Genomic DNA, 23,921 nt, shown 5'->3' on the forward strand with positions numbered 1-23,921 from the left:
CTTTCTGCCCCCCCCCCCCCAGCTCCTTCTCTCTCTTCTTCTGGGATCCGTATAATGTGAATGTTAGTACACTTGATGTTGCTTGATGTTGTCCCAGAGGTACTTTAACCTAGCTTATTTTTTTTAATTGCTTTTTTCTTTTTTACAGTTCTGTTTAGAGAATTTCTGTTACTGTGTCTTCCACATCACTGACCTATTCTTGTGCATCCTTTAATCTGTTGATTCCTTTTACAGTATTTTTCATTTAAGCTATTATATTCTCCAGCTCAGATTGGTTCTTTTTATTGTGTTTTTTATATTTTCTTTGTTGAAATTCTCATTGAGTTTATCCACTCTTTTCCCACATTCAATGAGCATCTTTACTACTATTACTTTGAATTATTTATCAGGTAGATTGCTTATCTCCATTTCATTTAGTTCTTTTTATGTGATTTTTTTTTTTTTAGTGTTTATTTTTGTGAGACAGAAAGGCAGAGTGCAAACAGGGGAGAGGCACAGAATCTGAAGCAGGCTCCAGGCTTGTAGTGGTCAGCACAGAGCCCAACATGGGGTTCAAACTCACGGACAGTGAGATCATGGCCTAAGCCGAAGTTGGACATTTAACTGACTGACCCAGGCGCCCCTCTGATTTTTGTCTTTTGTTTGTTTGTTTAGAATATATTCATCTGTCTTTTCATATTATCTGACTCTCTGTGTTTGTTTCTATGTGGAAACAGATTAGCTATGTCTCCTGGTCTTGAAGGGAGTGGTGTCATGTAGAAAGTGTCCTGTGCCCCCAGAAATGCAATCTCTCTTGGTCATGGAACCAGTTACTCCAGGGGTATATGTGTCCTCCTGTTAATGATGGAGCTGTAAGTGATGCAAGCACAATGGTGGGAATGGCTGGCTGAGGCATGCTGTAGGTCCTGCAGATGTATGTGTGGGTGGGACTGGCTCCCCACTCCTTGGGGCAGGGGTCACTTTGGAGGTACATGGCCCTGATCAAGGCTGCCTGTTTGGTGCTACAGGAAGGGAGGTGCTTCGGAGGGATGTCTGCTAGGAAAGGTGTTGGGGGCAAGGGTGGTCCATGTGGGAACACTGGGGCATAGTAATTGGTGCTCAAGAAGTAGATGGAGAGTGTTAGAACTAGTGCCTACTAGCATTGGCCAGTTAGGATAAAGGAGGTAAGGAAAAATGTCACCTTTCAGTATTTCTGTTTCCAGGAAAAGTTCCCATGGATCCCTGGTTCTCTGGCATATGCCCTAAAATTAGTCAATAAATCTTCCTGTATGGCCCAGGGCTTTTCATTGTTGTCTCTGCTGGATCTTAGAATAAGTGAGATTGTGTGTGTCCCTTTAAGCGTAGAGTCTCAGTTTCCTATAGCCCTCTGCCTCTCTAAGTTAAGCTCCATTGATTTTTCAAAACTAAATATTATGGGAGCTCATTTTCTTGGTGCACCAAACCATGTGGTTTGCTGTGTCAGGGATTTGATTTTGACCAGACCACATGCCTGCTCCCCCTACCATTTTTAATTTTTTTTTAAAGTGTGTAAGAGCTGTTTTGTGAGTTTTCAGAGGGAGTTGTTTTATATGTAGTTCCTGCCTTGGTGTGTTCATGGGAAGAGGTGAGTTCAGGATCTTCCTGCTCCACCATATTCCCCTTGCTCTCTATTTCTGAGCCTTTCTGATGTCCTTTGGCTTTATCTTGGTTTCTCAAACCTATAGGTTCTTTGAAGAGAGAAGAAAGATGATATCTAATCTATTGACCGCTACTAATTTCTTTTGCATTTTCTTAAGTTTTATTGACCACCCTTTTGTATCTACTTCTTTCCTTCTCTTATTCTTGAGGTTTTAGACTTTCTCCTTACTCAACTCATATTATAGTAGGATTTTAGAAAAGAATGGTGAAAAATGTGTATGTCAATCCATCCTTTTTAAGTGGAAATTGAACTGATGATTTCTTTTTATTTTTCAATAGTTAACTTTGCTATTGTTAGTTATTTGAGTTTGCTAGACTTTCATTAACTAGAGACATTTGGTTTCATCTTGGAAGACCCATAAAGATATTTTTCAAGTTTAAGAATTTGTCTTTAAAAGAGTTTCTTCAAGGAGTTGATAACTTCCCATGTTCAAAGCTTGCATGAGTGAGCAATACATCCATTTAAGAGATGGGGTAGAAAGTTTTAAGAATTTGGACTTACCAGCTTGGAGCCAGAGGCCTTTCACATACCCAATAAGTCTGCTATAGAATATTGTTGAGCTATAATAGTTGTTAAAAGCCTACATATCTCTCCAGGTCCTAGTTGTCAGGTCTCCTGTGCTCTGCATTTATGTATCTATAGTCATAGGGTATTTTCTCTGGGTATGTCTCTGGGTATTTTCTCCTCTTTCCTGAGATTCCATGTTAATCTGCCTATTCTTCTGTCTACCTCTTATATTTCTTTGTCCACTTAAAATATTCTCATATAGCTGCTTCTGTAATAGCATGGTGTGTTGCTTGTATCATTTCAGTTTTTACTACGCCAGAGACTCTATAGCTATGAAAGATTTTAGAAATCATCTAGTGGCTTCAAACTTGTATTCTACAGATTAAAAGAGATGCTTTTTTAAAAAACAAAATCTTAGGGAAAAGGCTGGCATGTGAAACAGGATGAGAGCTACTCTGTAGGGAAGTAAATTTGACCATATCCACCTCAGGCAGATAGTTTAAACACCACTGATCCTTTTTAACTCTCATTTTAAACACAAGTCTCTGAGTCTCTGAGAGGGAAAGAATTTGCACAAGGTCATCAAGTAGATTAGTCCAGGATTTGAATCAAGGCCTTCTTATACAGTAGCAGTTGCTCTAGATGGACAAATCATGACACCTGAAGGGTGATTGTGGAGACTCTATAGTTAATGGTCAAACAGTGGCTGCCTCCTATTAACTGGGCTATCTCCTTTGTTGGAAGCCTCATAACCTTGCACTCTGTCTATAATCTTGTATGAAAAATTATAATAATAATTCTTCCTGAAATAGCCTGCTTCCTGCCCCAGTATCTGTATACTGCTGTCTTGTTAATTTTAGTTTGTGAGACCTACTTTAGTTTCAGAGACCTAGTGATGACCACTATCATGCCAGGCTTCTTTGCTGTTCAATAGATGCTAATAAACCATAATCTGCCATCCTAACAATCACTGCTGCCTGAACCAAAATGCAAGGGCAAAGATTACTTTGGTCTGAATTGGATTTGAAAAGGCTGAAAGAACAGGCTTTGAGTGTGCAGTGGAAATGCCAGTTGAATATTAATTATAGCGACACTGCTGGTCTGCGGAAGGTACAATGGTTCGGCAATGAGCACCAGAGAGGGACGACTGAATGCACACAAGATGCTTCTACATGTGGAATCCAGGAATGTGGCTTCAAACAGAGTCCAGGGAGCCTCGGGTAGTTTTCTGCAGCTTTCCTGGTTTTCAGAGGTCTTTCTGGCCTTCTAATTTGCTCTTTTTATTTACTTCTCAAAATCACCAGGATGACTTGGCCAGGAGCTATCTTAAGGGCAGGTTTTAATTAGTGGCTTGGGGATTCAGAAAGTGGCAGTGAGGTGGATTGGGGTTCCATAATCTTTCTGCCCCACTGATTATTTCCCACATTTTAGGAATTAAATACTCCTGTCTACCATGATCCAGACACATAATTACAACCGTTCTCTTTACTTGGTGGATATCTACACATAAACACACAGAGCCTTAATAGCATGGGGTGGGAGTGGGCGGGGATAGTGGTTTGCTTATGGATGTACCAAGCTGTAGGCAAGTAATAATTTCCATATACCTCAACCCCTGGCAAACTTTTAAATTATGTATATTGAATAATTTCCTACAGATCTAACTGCCTGATAGATTGTGTGACTAATTGTTTCTTTCCACTTAAAATGGGAGCCTCCTGGTAGGCTGTATGTTTTGGTGCAATTATGTTGCCCAGACCAGGGTTGAGGCCATTTTAGCCCCCTGAAGAGTGTGCTAATTGTCCTGAAGTATGTTGCCTGGTGTGTGCCTCATTGCTGTAGTGGTTTTAATGGAACTTCTAATTAAAAATAAGAAGAGAGGCAGGGCTGGATGCATTTCTCCCTCATCAGGGGTTTAGGCAGGGCCCCTTTGAGCATCGCAATGTGAGCCTTCCCATAGTGGGAGCCAGCTAGGGGAGAAATTAATGTGCTTCTGGTATGGTTTGTCTAGTAGGCACAGACAGGCTGTTGGAGCTGTAATTAGAGCTAGGGCAATGTCATCATGTCTTCCAGGGTGCCAGTCCTTCTCCCAGGCTCTGTGTCAGGGTTTGGAAGGTGTGCCTATGGAGAAGCTGGGAGGAAAAGAGGCTGGAAAGCTTAGGTGGGTGGAGGTACAGATGAGGCCTTGAGGGAGTTTGTGAGACAGAACTGTGGAAAATTACATGATGTGCTATTTACCAAAGACCAGACTTTCCTGGTTGTTAGTTACAGTGGGCTGGGAATCTGGTCTGGATTTGGAATACTGTTCCTACCTCTTATTAATAATGCACCTTTGTATAAACTACCTAACTTTTCTAAGTCTCAGTTTGCTTACTTGTAAAATGGAAATAAAAATACCAATTAAAATTTTGATGCTATTTTGGTGTTATCATGGACATAGAATAGAAGAATGTGTACATCTCACATGGACAGTAATTTTTTTTTTCCTATGTGTGCCTCCACTTTCCCATTGCTCTACTTCCTTCTACCCAGACTGGTGTTACCAGAAACATGAGCAGAATGGAAACATAAATGGTTTATTTATAACTGAGCCCAATGGCCCAAAGTAAAAGAGGGAAAAGGGAGCAAAAGAGAGGTTGGTCATCCCTGTGGGGTGAACCTTAGCTTAGGTGTGCTGTTTGACCTCAAGGAAGGAGGAAATGGAAGAGAGAGAGAGGAGTCAATAATGTGTCTGGAGCCATTTTTAAGATTAGGCCCTCAAGAACCACTGATTTTCCTGGAACACTGACCATTGTATCATCTTCTGATCTTTGCCTTTAGGAAGAGAAGGAGGATGAGGCCAAGGCAGAGACCTCTTGGCATGGGGAGAGGCAGAGGAAATATCTCTCCCTACCTCTGCCTCCTGGATTTCTAGTCAGGAGTAGATGAGAAAACATTTTTATTTCCTGAAAACATTCTTATGAGCTGGTCCACTACTATCATCGGCCAAGGGTTGGTTCTAACCCTAGGATGAATCATTTGGGACCTGTCACCTCAGGCTCTAGCATTCTAGCAGGATGATTAAAAAAAGAAAGAAAAAGATCTGAGTAACTAGAAGTGTCTGTATTGAGTTCTGTAAGTAATGTGCAGAGAGCTTTGGGAGTTCAGTGACTAGGGATAGCTTTTTGGAAGAAGTGGTCTTCAGAGGGCTAAATTTGAGATTCAAGCCTTGAGCAGGCATTTTAGATAGAGGAGATGGCTCAAACCAAAGGCATAGAGGTTGGAAATTATAAAATGTAGTTATATAATGGCAAGCAATTAGTTTTCCTTGAACATGGGCTCTGAACCTGGCAAGGTAGATCAGGGCCAAGTGATGGAGGTCCAGTATATACCTGGCTCAGGAGTTGGGGCATAAGTAGAGCACACAGCTCTTATTTCCTTTGGGGGTTATCTTAATATACTTCAGATCTCTTTTCTAACACCTGCTTACTCTTCCTGCTCACCATCCCCAAGCTGTATTTGTGATTTGCTAATACTTAGCCAGTCAGCAGGTCTCCAATTGACTTACTAGTGCCTTTAATTATCCTTTAAAAGAGCTGATTAGTCTGGTTTCTAACACATCTACTTGAAAAAAGATTTCTTATTGATAGGTTGAGTGAAAGCTTCAAGGACATTTAAGAGTAAACTGAGTATGTGTTCTCCCAGGCAAGAATCATGAATTCAGGAAAATCTGGGGGCCTTAAAAGTCTCTGGCCAATCCCCTAATTTTACAGATGGAGAAAGAGAGGGGAAGAAAACTTTCACAATAAGAAATTTGTAGATTTGGGGGCCCAGATCTCCCGACTCTAAATTCAGTCAGGACTCTTTTCACTATATTGTGGAAGGAGTGTAGCTTAATGGTTAATATTTTGGACCCTGAAGTTGGGCAACTTGGGGTTGGATTTCAGGTTTTAGCCACATACTTGCCTGTTGACTTTGGGTAAGTTATCAAACATCAGTTTACTGCTCTATATAATGGAACAAGGAAGCCAAATGGAAAAACACATTAGCATTTGCAGGGAACCAAAAAAAGAAGGTATATTCTGTTTGTCCTATCGCAAGAGCTGATGGCAAGGTCATCACTTCCAGGGCGTGAAGCAAGGGCTTTCTAAAGAAAGGGTCTTCTGGTCAAAGGTGTCTATCCCCTACCCGTCTGCTCTGGCCTGCCACCCTGCCTAAACTCCCATGCCTGCTTACTCTTTAGTACCCAAAGAAGAGATGAGTTATGAAAATCTCTCATTAGGTCATGATATTCATTAAGACCATGGCCTGAAAGACATCCTCTGATTATTCTGAGCCAACTGATTGCTTTTACCAAATGGGCCCATTCAACTATTAAGGGTGCCCCATAAGTTTTATTTTCAACATGGAATATATCTTCTAAATTACTATCTTCCAGCCACCTGGGGCAAGGTCATGAGGTATCTGAGGGTAGCAGAGGTGATTCTCCTTCTCTGTCAAGTTCACCCTCTTATCTGAACCATGTATTGCCTATCTGGTTCCTTGCTCTTTAAAAAGAAATGCTTGGGGGCGCCTGGGTGGCTTAGTCGGTTAAGCATCCGACTTTCGCTTAGATCATGATCTCGCGGTTCGTGGGTTCGAGCCCNAAAAAAAAAAAAAAGGAGAGTGAGAAATGCTTGGCTAGAAGCACAGAAATGTTAAGCTGCCCCAGGTTCTTGTACTTCTCTCTTGAAAGAGAACTCTCGCTGCCCAACATACTGGTCTGTTACAAATGGAGAAAGTAAATGGATGCTTCTTTTCAAACATTTGTTTTTGCAAAAGGGAAGGGATAAAAGCATATGCTTTCCTTCCCTCCCCCCCCTTTTCTTTTTCTTTCTTCTTTCTCTCTCTCTCTGTTTCTTTCTCTCCCTCCCTCCCTCCCCCCTCTTTTCTCTTTTTCTTCTTTCTCTCTCTGTTCCTTTCTCTCTTTCTCTCTCTCTCTNAGCAGCAGCAGATGGTGGGACCTCAGGATTCATTTCTGCCCCTGCAGATGGAAGAAGAGAATTTGACTTACTGGTACAACCCCAGCCTTCAACCCTAGGCTGCCCTTTGAGACATAGGGTGATATGATGAGTTCTGGAAGGATTCCACGGTGAAACGGATCTACCCTGACTCACCTGCTATGTGGCCTGATAGTTTGAAGATTTTACTCCTTTGCATTAATAGTCTCATGTTTAAATGTCCAAGCAGCTCTGGAAAGGATTGCCAGTTAATCTCTGGCTGATGAAATAGTTGAAAAGCCCTCACTGCATGGTTAGGAGACCCCAATTCCAGTCTCAGTTCTAATTCTAAATACCTAGTAATCCTTGGGCTCATATCTGTTATCTGAGTGTTGTCATTTGCATCTGCAGGAATATCTTTCACCACATCTTGTGGGATAGAGGTTAGTTGGGGTAGGAAAATCCTATAATACTGAGGGGAAAAAACACTTTTCCTTAAAGTTCAGTTAAGTGTCTGGTCAGCCAGCTTCCCTTTGTTGAACTGGGTCTGAGGGCAGGCCCTGAGGATAATGTCACCTCCCAGGTGGTCTTGGTTCCTGAGATCCCTGGGCTTGTTTTTCCTCAGGCCCAACCTGTGAGAGGCTGGCCTCTCTTGAAGACAGACTGTGAAGGCAAAAATAGTGGCAGTTTAAATTTTTTTAAGTGTGTTTATTTTAAGAGAGAGAGAGAGAGCACACAAGCAGAGGAGGGGCAGAGACAGAGAATCTCAAGCAGAGAATCCCCTGCACTGACGACATGCAGCCCGAAGCCAGGCTTGAACCCACAAAACAGGAGATCATTGCCTGAGCTGAAACCAAGAGTCAGATGCGCAACTGACTGAGCTACCCAGGAGCAAGGTGACAGTTTGAATATCGGCAGAGGAGGGGCTTAGGGGCAGTGATATGCATGGAAGGGGCTACTGGAAACTCAACTTGGTGCTTTATTTATAGAGTAAACAGCTGTGTTTAAGTGGAGATGGGGGAGGTGTTGATGGAGATCATAGGAGACTAAGGTTGCTCTTCCCCACTTGTTAGACACTTCAGCATCTCTAGTGAGACTATGGCTTGTTTGAGAGAAAGAGATATCCTAACTCTGGCTTCCCTCCTGACAGCTGGAGAGAGTGGCTGTCCTGGCCCTGCTTTAGGTATTTGCTCCTCCTTACTGTCCACTGATCTGAAAAAGGCAACCAGGGACTTCAAAAAGGCTTGGGTGGTTCATCATCTTCCCAAGTAGTGTTGCTCTTCTCCTGCCTGCTATACTCCTTCTGAGACCAGCCCCCATCAATGAGTTTCTTCAATGGCCAGAGTCACAACATTGTTGAGCACTGCTATGTGCTGAGCACTTGGAGCACAGCAGAGAACAAGATTGCAGGGTCTCTCCCTCCTGGGATCTTTCACCGTGTGCGTGAGTGATAGAGAATCAGACAGCTGCACAGGCAGTAAACCAAAGGCTTGGATTGCACAGGGGCATTTCTGCACTGTAACCTCCCCCAAATAGCTCTTAGAACCACAGAATGTTAGAACCAGTCCGGTTCCCACTTTGAGCATTTGAGAAAAACCAAAAGAACCTCAGTTTGAGGTTGAAACCTGATGAAGGGGTTTGTCCAGAGTTACAGTGGATACCACTGGCAGAGTGGACTTGATATCTGGGCTCCTGACTCCTGGCTCAATTCCTCTTCTATCTTGTTTACCCTGTACTAGCTACAGAAGAGTCCTAAGAAGCAGCAGCTTCTCCACCGATGCTAGGTGGCACCAGAACGCCTTTGAACAAAAAGGCTCCTATGTCAGCTCCTGTCTGGTAATGCCTGGATTCGCCTGTGGAGGCCTAAAGTTGGGATGGGCCAGACTCATTTTGTAGTGCTCTCAAAAGGCCTGCTTGCCCCAGCTCACAATCCCCACTTTTTCTTTTTAAGTTTAATTTTGAGAGAGAGGGAGTGCTTGTGTGGGAGCAAGCAAGCAGGGGAGAGGCAGAGATAGAGGGAGAAGATCCCAAGCAGGCTCTGTGCTGTCAGTACAGAGCTTGGCACCATGTTCTAACCCACTTAACAGTGAGAGCATGACCTGAGACGAAACCAAGAGTCTAACATTTAACCACTGAGTCATGCAGGCACCCCATCCCCACCTTCTTTATCAGTGAAATCCTCACTGGGTCAGAGGTAGGTGTGTGTGTGTGTGTGTGTGTGTGTGTGTGCGCGCGCGCGCATGTCTGCCTCTGTCTCTCTCTCCCCCTCTCCCCCCCAACCCCCCACCTCACCAATTTCCCAGGAGAATTTGCTCCTGTGTGATTGATTCCTCCTGGGGCTCTCAGTGCAGGATAGAAAGTTAAGGCTAGGTGATCAGCTCACCGGAAGGTGGTATTTTAGGGATGTGCAGGTATGAATTTTAGTTCTTAGCTGTTAGTGTTTTCTTAGGCTTTTGTCTGGGTGCTCAATCCAGCTGAATACGGTGTGGTCTTCTCTGGGCCACATTGTCAGTCTGTGACAGAATTGTGGTGGAATTCTAGCTAACTAAATACTGAACTACCTTGCCTCTCAGGAGAATGGAAAAAAATCAGACTCTGTTATCTGGTTCCTATCTGCCTCTTCAGCCCCATCTTGTAGTTTTGTAGCTAGGAGTATAGACTCTGGTTTCAGACTCTTGAATGCTGTCTCCCCACTGGTTAATTGTGTGACTGTGTCCTACTTATGTAACTTGACTTTGCCTCAGTTTCTCCTTTTGTGATGTGATGGATAGAAAATGGCCTCAATTGTCTTTGCAGATCCTCCCATTAGAGTATGTTTTCCCAATCCCTTGAAACTGGGCTGGCTTTGTGATTTATTTGATAGAATAGAGAGGCACTGATGGTGTGAATTCTTAGCCTAGGTCTCAATAGGCTTTGTAGATAATGTTCTCACTTCCAGAACATTACTGACACGTGACACTCTTGGCTGATATTCTTAAGGATGGAAGATCCCAGCCATCCCACCTTAAATAGAATTGTGAGAACATAAGTAATTGTATTAATCCATTAAATTTTGCAGGGAAGAGGAGTGGTTTGTTATGTCACAGAAACTACCTGAAATAGTGGAGAATAACAGTACCTATCTTGGAGGGTTGCTTTGAGGTTTACATGATGATGTGAACTTAGTCTAGTGTCTAGCACACAGTACAGTTGTTAACATTATCATGGAGTTGCTTTTTTATTTGGGTTCTACTCCTCCTGACCCCCCCCCCCCCCCTTTTTTTTCTCCTCCTCCTCCTGTATACCAAACTCTTCCTTTTAGGGCTTTCATAATTAGTTGTCTCCATTTCAAATGGCCCTTATTTTCATGGTTGAAGTCTCCTCTTCTCCATGGAAAGATCTTTTTCTGATCACCCTGGGAAACCCCCCCACCCCTTCTCTGTTCTTTCGCCTCATGGAGTACAATTATCCCATTTATTTCCTTGATTAGTGTCTATCTTCCCTTTTAGTTTGTAAATCCCTTGAGGGCAGGAGGTAGGACTGTTTTGTTGCCTATTTTATCCTTCCTGCCCAACACAGTGCTGTGCATAGCAGGCACTCACGTGATATTTTCAGAATGAGTGACTGAAAAGAGGCACCTTTTCAATCTGGAATTGAGGCTAGTATTAGGCTTCCAGCAAGAGGAGAGTAGCCAGGTCAGAGTTTCAGACAGAGAAGACTGTGCTGCTGCTTCTAATTCCTACAGACATTTTGGTTTGTGTCACACTGTCATGTTGGATCAGATATGTTTCTGATAGTCTGTCTGACAAGGTATGAGTTTAAGACAGGGACTGAGTTCCTCATAGCCCCTAGCACATCACAGGGCATCTAGTGGGGGCTTAACAGGAGTTTATTGGATAGATAAATGGATGGACAGATGACTAGAATAAATGAATGAGTGTGAAGAAGGATGGATGAACAAATGAGATGGTGCCCAGAACTGCAGGTAATTATGGAAAACAATATTTATTTCTTTTTTTTCTAATAAAGGAAAACACATTTCCAGTCAATCAGTAAAAGATCATAAAAATATAAACATTACTAAGTACAATCATTAGCATAATGTTATAGGAAAAGTTGTTATAACTTTTTCCCCTAAGATGGCATGTTGGACGGTCACAGTTGCTTTGATGTCAAAGGTGTGGAAGAGTAGGTGATCAGCTATCTCACGTGGCCCAGGGCTGAGGAATTTTTCAGTACTAAAAGTTAGAAAACTCCAGGCAAACTGGGATAGTTGGTCATGTAAGAAAGGGTGCAACATCACAATGTTGGGTATGGCTTGGCATTTAGGTACAGTGGTCTGATATTTTCATGACTTTCCTATCACCTTGTTTCCTTTTAGCTCTTAAATAAAAATTCCCATGTTATTGTTGAGGGTGTTACAACTTTCAAAGGTTTTTCACATCCCTTATATAATTTTGACTTGATCCTTTTACCAAGTCTAGGAGGTAGGGCAGTTCTAACCTAATTTGGAGGTGTGGCATCTTGCTTCAAGGCTCCTGGCTCCTAGAGAGTACAACAGCAACAATTCAAATTCAGATTCCCTGAGGCCAGATTTCTTCCAACTATTCTCTTCCTTTTTGAAACATCCTACTTGTCTCAATATGACTTGGAGGAATGGACGGGAATAAATGGGGAAAGGGAGGACCCTGAGATCCAAGTTTTGGCTCAATCTTCTCCTTTGGAAAAATACATATCATTACTGCTTTGCCTGATGTGTTTACCTAATAATCTCCATGAAGGATTCTCCTGTTGGCCATTATTGGTAACATTATGGGGCACAGTCAGTAAAAGATATACAATGTATTGGCACCAGGATAATGCTTTAAATGGTCCCTCCAGTTCAGGTTTGTCAGCAGAATGGTCAATGGATGAACTCCGTTTGCCATTTGCCAACTTGATTGTTGAGATCTTTTTGTACATCTTTGCTGATGGGTTACTCAAGTGTTAAGTCAACTTTGTGTGTGTGTGGGGTGCTATGACTCTTAGGCTCAAAGACTTGTCACAAAAGTTACATCCATCCCTGATACACAGGGATTTTGCTGAATATATGGGTACTATCTTAAAGAGGAGAGGGTGCAGTAGCCTCCTCTGGCTTAAAGACTAGGGATAGGCTATCCTTGCCCATAGTAGACCTGAATTCTCTTGATAGCCTCTTAGAATTCTATTAGCCATTTTTAAAATTTTAACACTTTTTTCAGCTCCTTTATATTTTGGCACATATAACCTCCACGGATAGGAATTTTGTGTAATTCTTTACCTCTGAAGTGAGACTTCCTCTGATTCTCTGTAAGGTAACTAAAGCATGGGCTGGTGTCTTCCAGGTCTTTAAGGTGTAATTGTTTGGGCTCAATGTTGCTCTGTCATACATACTATTCTGGGTACAGGTATATTAAAGTCTACCAATGTGAGAGTTGAATGAAGGTGAGTACTTGTATTTAAAAATCAATAAATAGCTTTGAAGGAGGCTCCTATTCTCTTGGTACAGACTATGGACATATGGTCCATTAGCTAAAGTTGGGGTTTCCAGTGCACCCACTTGCTTTAGCAGTCCTTTCTGCCTCTTACACTAGCTGTGGACCTATAATTCTCAGAAGTCTCTGTGACAGTTAAAATCTAGTTTTCATCTTAAGATATGGTTTTCTTTGGTTAAGAGACAAAAAACCCAATTCTTTAAGAATGAAAGAATTCATATACTCAAGATGAAGTGCCTGTGTGTATAGGTCTCTTCTGAAACTTTAACTTGGCACAATGAGGTGAGGTGATGGCTTGACAAGCCCAAAAACTTCCATATACTGAGAAATTGCCTGGGTAAATGTATCTCTTGGAATCTTGGAAAAGTATGGCCTAGTTGCATTGGCCATTGGCTATACTTATCTAGAGGGCCACAAGAATGTCTCTGGGCTAAAAAAGTTTAAAACTCAATGATTTAGAAACATAGCTTCCTTGTAAAAATTCTGTTGGTATGATCTGCTACTTGGCAGCAGGAGAAATGTAGAGGTTGACTGGTTTTCCAGTCCTTTTATGTCAAAGCCCTTGAGGCCAGCACTTTCTCCAAGGAAGTCAAACCTGGTCAGGAGAAAAGAATGACAGATACATCCTTTCCTCCATGAAGAGGAAGAATCATGGGTTAATCAGGCCATTGATTGGGTGGCTTCCTCTGAGTTTATATAGATTTCCACAGGCCATTCATATGGTCAGTGAACTCTGGGATTGGCAATGACTGCTTGAGGGCCAGTATTCCTCAATCTATCCACTTGAGTAGGCTCCAGAAGCCATTGCCCTCCTGGCCCCAGAAGAAGGTATTCCCTGGATTAGAATTTAGCTGAGGACTCCCATTGGCATGGGTCATACCTCAGATGGTCTCTGCTGCATTTCTCTCCATGCAGCACCCAGTCTTCCTTGCACTTGTGAGGGTTAGAGCTCTTTGGGGGTGCTGGCTGGGGTGAAGTCCTGTTCTGGGACAGGTGGCACTGGATGGTGGGTGTGCTGAGCCTCTCCAGGAGTGGGGTCAGGCCTCTGTCTGCTTCTCCAACTCTGGATTTCTAGATCTCTTTTGTCCATTGGGAGTCTGTCGATTTTCTCTGCTTTTAAGATCAGAGACTTCCCATAAGTCCCTTGTAGAGATAAGAAAAAGTACCTGGTAGGAAATAAAAGCATAAAGGTATTTTGATTTTTGTTGGCTTCTTGAATTTCAACATTGAAAAGGACCTTAGAATCTAACTCCCCACACAGGACGAGATCCTTTGTTATACCCCCGTTGGCTATCAAATCTATGTCTAGGTACCTCTGGTGTTGGGGAGTTCAACAAAACATAATAGTTAACATTTATTATGTACCAGGGCTATCCTAAGTGATTTAGGCATTAACTTATTTCATTCTTAGAACAATCCCATGCAGTTGGTACTTTTGGTTCCCTGTATATACAGATGAGGAAACTGAGGCACCAAGAGATTCAGTGACTTGTCCAGAGCCACACAGTGATGGAGTGGTGATCAGAACCAAACAACTGTGGATCCCAAGGCTCTTGTCTGCCATGTACAAGGTGGTCCATTCTATTTATGGGCAATTCTAACTCAGGAAAATGTACTTGCTTTGTAATGTCAACACTTTGTGGAACTTATTAATTTTTAAGTAGTTTCTAAATACATATTCTTTCCCTAAATCTGTGGGTTGACTTGACAGCATCATTGTATTATCACTATTTGCTAGATGAAGAAACTGAGGCCCTAAGTGATGAAAAGCATTTCCCAAGATCTCCAGAGAATGGTTGACCTCCCTGAATGGTTAACTCAGGTGTTTCTTTCCCTCTGCCAAATTGAAGGTAGTGGACTCTGGAAATGGGAATCTCTATCTGTGTTTAGAATCTAAGTTTAGGGAAAAAAAGAAGTGAGAAGGTGAGTGAAATCAAGAAGGTGGTGTATGGAGAAAAAAATCATACCATTACACTATTTTGTAATATTGGGCAATTCATGTTCCCTCTGTTGGTGTCAGTTTCTTAACCTAAAATGTAATTCAATTCGTCAGGACACCAATGGTCTTTTCCAAAATAATACTTTAAAAGTTTTTATTTATAAAGCCTTATAGAAAGCCTCCATCCTTCCACTATTGTCCAAAAACTTTAGGGTGACCTTACAGTGGCCAAAGGATTTCTGAAGACAACAGTATGTCCCATGGAATCAGATAAACTTTCCCCCATTCTTTGTTTTCTCACCCAGTGAGGCAGTGCTGGTGAACATATATTTGTTTCAGGAAATACTTTCTTGCTTGGAAATTTGAATTTTCTCAGTTTAAGTCTTTCCTCTAAGCTACCACTTTCCTTCTTTCATCCATTTATTTAACAAATATTTGTAGAATTCCTATAATGGGCCAGGCCCCAAGGGATTAATCTGTGAACAATACAAGGTTCTTGCTCTCATGTAGCACATAAATAGATTTCTAAATGGAGTGTCAAACACCTGAGCTAGTATGAGAGACCTGCCTTGAGAAGGAAACATTTGAGGACTGAGAGATGCATAGGAGGTAGCCAAGCAAAGATGGGATGAGAACAAAATCTTGAGCACGATGGCTGAAGTATGGAGAATAAAGACAGAGTGCAGAAATATGACATCAAAGGTATTGGTAAGGCCAGAACAGGCAAGGTCTGTGGGTCATTGTGATGGCCTTGGGAAGCCCTTGGAGGGACATATACTGAAGACATGATTACACTTTGACACAATACTCATGGGTTAGAGCAAACCCAATAGGAGACTACTGAAGAAATTTGGGGGTAAAAAGATTCTAAATGGAAAGAGCAGATGGATCTGAGAAATATGTAGGAGATAAAACTGTCAGGTCTTGGTGACAAGCCAGATACGGAATGGTAGTGATATCAAGAATAGCTTCCCAGGGGTCTGTCCTGGTCCTACACGGGTAGCATTTGAGAGATCTTTAGAGGAGACCCAAGTTTCTTTGATGGTGATGCTCATAGAAGATAGATTAAATTATAGATGTCTGTTTCCTCAGACCTAACATGCCTAGTGGAGGTGATGATAGGTAGCTAGAAAGATGTATCTAGGAATCAGAAGAGAGGTTTGGACTGGGAATTTATATTGGATATTTGTCTATTAAAACTGATACTTCACAATAATGGTTGCTATGTATATGGTGAGAATATAAAGTTAGAAGAGAGAAGAGCCCAAGACCAAGACTAGACATTCACTATGTCAAGGGCACAAACCAGCAAGAAAAATAAAGGAGAAGTAGAAGACCAAGAGAATGTGTGTGATTGAAGTCAAGGAAAGAGTATTCAAGAACGGTTATTCTCTCTTGTAGCTAATTAAGATACTGCTCTGTGTTGTAAAGTTAGTGTTATTTCTTTTGTCTTAACTGTAAAATAATTTACATATTCCTAGTTTAAGAGAATCTGTATAGTTCTTTTATACTGCTTGAATTAGACCAAGATAAGTGAGGTCACAGCTAGTGGGCTTATTATCACAAGCTTGGGGAGTGAAATCAATCTCCATTATGATAAATATAGCTTATAACTTCAAGTGAACAGTTTTCTGTGGTGAACATTCGATTACATAGATTTCTATAAGAAACACTGTTCCAAGGTTATAAGTCCACAGTCCTTGGAACTATTAAAACAGTCTTTTCCTCTATCAGAGGAAACCTCTCCCTTTCTCTAAACAACATTAAGCAGAAATCCAACTTTATGGTGATAATAAAGAATAGAGATTTAACTTCTGTGCTATGGTAACGAGCAAGTAAATATTTGCTAGCTTTTCCCTAATTTGTCCCTCGTCTGTTTTAATAATCTTTAACACTGAAGGTTTGTTTTTTCAAAGTAGGTGTCAAGAGTCTGCATACTTCTCAAGGATCATCATCAAACTGGTTGATGTTGGGTCTAATTATTTTCTAGCCAAGAGTAAGACAAAAAATATAGGATGATAATTTTCTTTCCATACCCTAAAACTAATACAGAATAGGAGAACTCAGTCCTTGGGTAGTGGTGATTATAATAGTGTGTAACCCAAAAGTGTGGACAAAAATACTTGACCCATATATTTGATGCCTTTTCAATAAGGGCACAACCTTCATGGTCTCCCCCAAGGGGTTGGGTTGAAGGAGGGGGGTGGGCAACATTTCCTCTGAGGCTTGTACTTGTTCTTAATTGCTTCCGGCTCTTCATGCCAGGCCCTCTACCAATACTAGTCACTTTCCCCTGTATTATGGTCACAGTTGTGTCTGAATCGTATATGAAGTTGCAGATTTCTTGAGAACAAGGCTTCTGTTTTATTCTCCTTTCTGTTCTTCTAACATCTATTGCTCATTTATCTCAGAGTGCAGCATATGTGACAGGAACTGTACTAAATACTACTGGTTATATACTAGCAAGAAGGATACCTTCTATCCAGGAGTTATCAGACAGAGACAACTGTGGCTGAAGGCAGTGACAGAGTCACACCCAGGTGATGGAACACATAAAATAGGGGGGTGTATTTCCACCTAGGGAGGTAGGCAAAGTCATGGAAAGGTTGGAACTGATGCCTGAAATGATGTCAGAGGAGGTCTGGTAAGAGGAAGCATATTCCAAATAGAAGAAATTGCATGAGCAAGGGTAGAGAGGTGAGAGGGTATAGGTCTTTAAGGGGAGTACAGGAGGCCTGGTGGTGTTGAATCCAAACTTTGAAGCAGGGAGGTGAGAGAGGACTGAGCCTGCAGAGACCAGCAAGGCACAAGCAGGGAGGCATTGCACATAGAACATACTTAGAACTCAATTGATGTTTGTGTTTGCCATCTAGGTATCTTCAGCCTTTAACCATGCATCAGAGGTCAAGGCTCTAAGATAGCTTAGGACAAGGAAATGGAAACCAGCCTAGGTTAAGCAAGCTGCCGCATTTATCAAAGGAAGTAAGGCCTTCTACAGATCTCTGCCTAATTTTGGATTAGAAAAAGTTCTGTGCAATGTTGAGATAGTCTGTTTACTAAAGCTTATAATGGTAGGGTGGCTGAATTTTGATGTTCAGAGTCGCAAGATCTTAAGGATGGAGAGGGACTAAGTCTTGCCCATGGGGTATATCATTGTGAAATTCACTGACTGCTCTGAGTGTGGGCTGCAGAATAGAACACTGGCCATTGAATTGGGAGAATCCAGCTCCCACTGTGATGTGTGGTGGACTTGTGGACACATCTTTCTTGGGACTTAGCTGTCCCATGAGCAAGTGGACTAGAACCATAGCTCTGCCTAACTTCTAGATGATGGCAAAAGCAAAATGAAGTGCTAGATAGCATGTGGCAAGAGTGAGCTTCAAGGAAATATAAGGCATTATTATTGCTGTTTTTCTGGATATGGCAAATGCAGAAGGTTTAGGCTAGAAATGTTAGAAATAGTCCCTGGGCATGAATGATTTAGTTGGCTAATACAGGGTGTGTGTGTGTGTGTGTGTGTGTGTGTGTGTGTGTGTGTGTGTTAAACAAATTTGAGTAACATTAAAAAGCTGGCTATTTCATGCAAAATTTGGATTTCTGAAAAAAATCTAAAGCTCTGGAATGCTAAAACTTGATCTTTCCTGGTGGCAATGATAGGGTAAAGCTGAGAAGGTCTTTTTCCCCATGTCTGTACTTCACCTGGTTTGCTGCAGTTGCTTGTCTGTCCCTGTAGATATTTGAATATGAGACTCATTCGCTAAAAAATAAATGATCCCTTATATACAACAAAATTTGTAAGGCAGAAGGGCAGGAATTATCACTCATTTTACAGATATGACAACTGAGGCCAAGCCAGTTGGGAACTTGGCTATTCTGTGGCTGACCTGGGACCACAGTCCCGGTTATTTGCTTTTTAGTTTATTGTTCTCTCTGTCCTAGTACCCTGTCTTTGAAACTGTAGCCTCAAAGTTCCCAGGAGGAGTCAAACTCCTGACCCTTGGATTATGAAAATGGCTTATTAAGGGCGCATTGGTAGTTCTAGGAAAAAGACCGTCCCTGCGCTCAAACCTTGGAAGAAGTGCGGTGACTGGTGTGAGGAAGCAGACGAGGTAGAAAGTAGGGTCTGAGAGCTGGCGTTCCATCACCCAATAGGGATTGGTGGGACTGTTGCAGTTGACGCAGGTGGCATTGTAAACAAGGGACACCACAAGGTACATTAGGAAGCTGCCTACCAGAACAAGTCCGTGGATAATGGTCTGTGGAAGGAAAGGAGAAGTAAACACTGTTGAAAGTATAGTTTTGATCAGGAGGCAGTACATTCATGGCACCTGACTAACTTTGTTTTAAACATTTTTTGGGGGGTGGGAAGGGAATGCAACACACATATAAAAAATTAAAAAGCATACAGTTTAATGGATCATTATAAAGTGAACACCCATGTTGCTATCATCCAGAATTTGAATAATTCTACTCAAAGAGCCCTGAAAAATTCTGTCTCATCCTTGACTTTGGTGGTAATTTCCAAGCCATCCTTTGTAGTTTCCTTGTTTTTTAAAGGTTAGATAAATAGAATCCTATTTGGTGTGATGAATCCATTTTTTTCCATATGTGGCTGCAGTTTATTTTCAAAGCGGTACAGTGTTCTGTTGTCTGATCTTATTTTGTTTTGTGTTTCTTTCCTTCTTATCCTCTTTTAAATTTACTGTTTTGTACAATTTTATTTTCTCCCTTAACTGGGTTGAAAGTTGTATGTTCCATTTCTATTCTTTCAGTGATTACTCAATAAGTGTACTAAGCAATCTTAACTTACCGCAGTCTAAAATATGTCTCCCTCCTCCTGAATTATACAAGGGCTTTAGAGCACTTTAACTCTGTACCACTCAACTGACATATCTTATTGCTACTGAATTTTTTTCTGAAATTTGAAAATTCATTTTTTTCTCTTATAGTTTATTGTCAAGTTGGTTTCCATAAAACACCCAGGGCTCATCCCAACAAGTGCCCTACTTCATGCCCATCACCCTTTTCCCCTCTCCACCATCCCCATCAGTCCTCAGTTTGTTCTCAGCATTCAAGAGTCTCTCATGGTATGCTTCCCTCCCTCTCCTTAACTATTTTCCCCCTTCTCGTCCCCCATGGTCCTCTGCTAAGTTTCTTCTGTTCCACATATGAGTGAAAACATATGGTATCTGTCTTTCTCTGCCTGACTTACTTCAGTCAGCATAACACCCTCAAGTTCCATCTACATTGCTACAAATGGCCAGATTTCATTGTTTCCCACTGCCATATAGTATTCCATTGTATAGATAAACCACATCTTCTTGATCCATTCATCCGTTGATGGATATTTAGGCTCTTTGCGTGATTTGACTATTGTTGAGAGTGCTGCTATGAACATTGGGGTACATGTGCCCCTACGTACCAGCACTTCTGTATCCCTTGGGTAAATTCCTAGCAATGCTATTGCTGGGTCATNAAGATTCAATTTATTTAACATACAGTGTTGTCCTGGTTTCAGGAGTAGAACCCAGTGAGTCATCTTTTATATATGACACCCACTACTCCTCCCAAGAAGTGTCCTCCTTAATGCCTATCACCCATTTAGCCCATCCCTGCACCCACTCCCCCCGACAGCAATCCTGTTTGTTCCTTGTATTTAACAGTCTCCAATGGTTTGCCTCTTTATTGTTGAATATCATCAATATTCATTAAAATTCAGTTACATGTTTACCACTGTCTGTGACTTCATTCCTTCTTGCATCTTGTACCTTTCATCTGAGATTTCTTTCCTTTTGCTTTGTACCTCCTTTAGAATGGTCTTTGGTGGGAATTTGCTGGTGATCTATTCTGATGCTTTATTTCATTCTCATACTTGAAAGATATTTTTGACAGCAGAATTCTTGTTTGGCAAGTTTTTTAAAAATATATTTAAGATAGCATTCCATTGGCTTTTGTTTTTTGCTACTGAGCTGTCTGTTACCTTTTGTTTCTTAGAATGAAATCTTTACATCTTAAAATATATTTTTATGGTTTTTGTCTTTAGTATTCTATAGTTTCCTTGTGATAAGTAGGTATTTCTTTTTGTTTATCTTGCTTTGGTTTTGCTGAACTTGAATTTGTGGATTGATGTTTTTCATCATTGCTGCAAAATTCTTGGGTCACTATCTTTTCAACTTACTGCCTGTCTCATTTTCTCTCTCCTTTCCTTCTTAGACTCTGATAAAATGTATGTGAGGCCTTTTCAGATACCACACTACCCTTTATACATTTTGTATCTTTTCCATAATTTTAATTTTTCTTTTGTATATTTTGCATAATTTCTTTAGACAAATTCAAAATCTCCCCTTCAGTTTTGTCTATTTTATTTTTGTTAAGCTAGCCACTGTATTTTATTTCTGAATGTTTTATTTGAATTTGCTAGGTTGCTTTATGTAGTTTACCAATCCCTACAGATATTTTAAAGTGTATTCTTCTTTAAACATAGTAAACATAATTTTCTATAATATATATCTGATAATACCAACATCTGAAATATATATTCTTAAAGCTTGTTTATTTTGAGAGAGTGTGTAAGGAGGGGAGGAGCAGAGAGAGAGAATCAGAGAATCCCAAGCAGGCTCTGCACTGTCTGTGCAGAGTCTAATGTGGGTCTCTATCTCATGAAGCATGAGATCATGACCTAAGCTGAAATCAAGAGTGAGCTGCTTAACCGACTGAGCCACCCAGGTGCTCCTGATGGGTGTGTGTGTGTGTGTGTGTGTTTAATCCTCACCAATTGGTTTTTGTTTCTTTGAGAGTTATTTTGGAATATATGATGCTCATTGTCATTAAAATTGCTAGGAACAGTTTGAGGCATCAGATGAGATACCTTTTTCTAGAGAGGGTGTATGTGTTTATTTTGCAATGTCCTTGGCAACTGTCAGTCTTGAGTTCACTTTAAACTGAATTCATATGTCAAAATTTGGCTCACCGAAGTACTAGAAACCTAGGCTGCAAATATGTATGAGGCCAGCCCATGGTTCCTTTCCCAGGACAGGTCTTTTTTACTGATTCTCCACACTATTCACAATGGGAATGATTCCTACAGTACCTGTTGGGGAGATTGAATTGGCAGGTTCATTTTTGGGTGTACTCTTACCCTAAGTTATAGCTTTCGGGTCCTAATTTAATGTGGGCTCTTATTAGACTCTTGCCTTGTGTGGCAGGGTTTGATTTCTAACTTTTGGCTCAGTCAAGGGGCCAGAAACACAGTTCTTTTTGGTCAGCCCTGCAAATATGCTCAAGGAAACAGACTTTGGGCCTTTGTCTAGAATCCTTCCTTCTTAAAGGTTTTTGTCTGTACTATCCTGTTACCTCTTTTATGCTTTTGAAGAGTTTTTTAAAAAAATTATTCATTTTCAGAAGCAAAGATGATCTGAATAATCTAGCCCCTGTTCCTAAAGAAGAAAGCAGTTAGCTATTTTTTTTTTTCAGTTGCTTTGGTGGGAACTGTGAAAACTGACAGTTATTCAAATTCATGTTAGATTTCTACCTGGGAAACAAAGAGACTGTCCTTCTGCTTCAAGTACTTTCAAAAGAGAAATACATATTTTCATAATTATTCCAATAGCTGCCTCCTTTTCCAAGAGCACTGGAAATTGCCAGTAACCACTGGTTTAGCTAGTCTAGAGATGCATTTGATGGGTTACTAATGCTGAATGGTGAGTGAAAGGAACATGTACCCTCTTTGAAAGCAGATGGATGTAGTGCTGTGAGAAAATGGGCTAGGTGACCAATAGATATAGAATCTTTAGTCTCCTCAGCCATGTAACATATAACTGAGACCTACTTATATTTTTCAAGGCATTTTGAAAGGTTTAAAAACATCTAATGGTTAAGTGGGTCATAGAGAGTAGAATTCTTCTTGGGAAATATCTTGGGCTAGTTCTTCTACAAATGTAATTAAGGGGCGCCTGGGTGGCTCAGTCGGTTAAGCGTCTGACTTCAGCTCAGGTCATGATCTCACTTTGTGAGTTCAAACCCCATGTTGGGCTCTGTGCTGACTGCTCAGAGCCTGGAGTCAGTGTCTGATCTGTGTCTCCCTCTCTCTCTGCCCCTCCCCCTCTCACCTTCTGTCTCTCTCTCAAAAATAAACATTAAAAATAATTTAAAAATAATTAAATCTAACATATACAATTAAAGCACCCATCATACTCACAATTGCTTTCTCTTCAGTCTTGAACATAAATTCAGTGTTAATCACTCTTTTACACATTTTATACATACATGTTTATGAATACTTTTTTTTTTAACCACTTTTTTATCCTTCAACTTTTTTTACTAGACCTTATCCTTTGGAGTTTCATCCATGTTGATGGATATGGATTTGGTTAGTTATTTTGCCTGTTCTATTGTATGAATATGCCACAATGTATTTATTTTTCTGTTGATGAAAATTAAGGCTTTTTCCTGCTATTAAGAATGATACCGTAACAGGCACCCTCCTACACTGTTGGTGGGAATGTAAACTGGTACAGCCCATCTGGAAAACAGTGTGGAGGTTCCTCAGGAAACTAACAATAGAACTCCCCTAGGACCCAGCAATAGCACTGCTAGGAATTTACCCAAGGGATACAGAAATGCTGAGGCATAGGAGCACATGTACCCCAATGTTCATAGCAGCACTCTCCACAATAGCTAAAACATGGAAAGAGCCTAAGTGTCCATCAGCAGATGAATGGATCAAGAAGATGTGGTTTATCTATACCATGGAATACTACATGGCAATGAGAAACAATGAAATCTGGCCATGTGTAGCAACATGGATGGACCTTGAGGGTGTTATGCTGAGCGAAATAAGTCAGGCAGAGAAGGACAAATACCATATGTTTGCACGTATAGGAGGATTAGGAGGAACTTGACGGAGGAACAAGGGGGAGAAGAAGGGCGGAAATGGTGGGGGAAAGGGAGAGAAGCAAACCATGAGAGACTCTTGAATGCTGACAAAAACTGAGGACTGATGGATGTGGGGGGAGGGGGGATGGGCATGGAGGAGGACACTTGTGGGGATGAGCACTGAGTGTTATGTGGAAACTAATTTGACAATAAACTATTAAAAAAAAAAAAAAAGAATGATACCGTAACAAACATTCTTGAACATGTTTCTGTATATACACATGCAAGAGTAATTTACCCTGGACCTAGCAGTAAACAAACTGCCAGTCTTCCTTAACAAGGAACATAGGAACAAGACTCCCCTCTGCCACAGTCCATTTCCTGTCCTAGATTCCAGAAAGCCTTCAGTCTGAGCCAGGCTAATACCTCCCATTCCCCTGTCCCATTGCTTTTCAGTCTCTCATGCTGGTGCT

The 23,921-nt window shown here is 41.2% G+C and overlaps 1 protein-coding gene across 1 annotated transcript in view; it reads right to left on the reverse strand.

Annotated features, from left to right (window-relative positions):
- Positions 1 to 11,102: 11,102 nt before the first annotated feature.
- ATP10B (ATPase phospholipid transporting 10B (putative)) overlaps positions 11,103 to 23,921 on the reverse strand; it is a 201,978-nt gene continuing 189,159 nt past the window's right edge. The window contains 3 exon segments of the mRNA XM_077780727.1: positions 11,103 to 13,592; positions 13,594 to 13,801; positions 18,643 to 18,830. Coding sequence (XP_077636853.1) covers positions 13,476 to 13,592; positions 13,594 to 13,801; positions 18,643 to 18,830 — 513 coding nt within the window. The 3' untranslated portion in view covers positions 11,103 to 13,475.

Source organism: Crocuta crocuta, unplaced genomic scaffold (assembly GCF_008692635.1).
Source record: "Crocuta crocuta isolate KB4526 unplaced genomic scaffold, BGI_CrCroc_1.0 scaffold343, whole genome shotgun sequence".
Classification (NCBI taxonomy): Eukaryota; Metazoa; Chordata; class Mammalia; order Carnivora; family Hyaenidae; genus Crocuta; species Crocuta crocuta.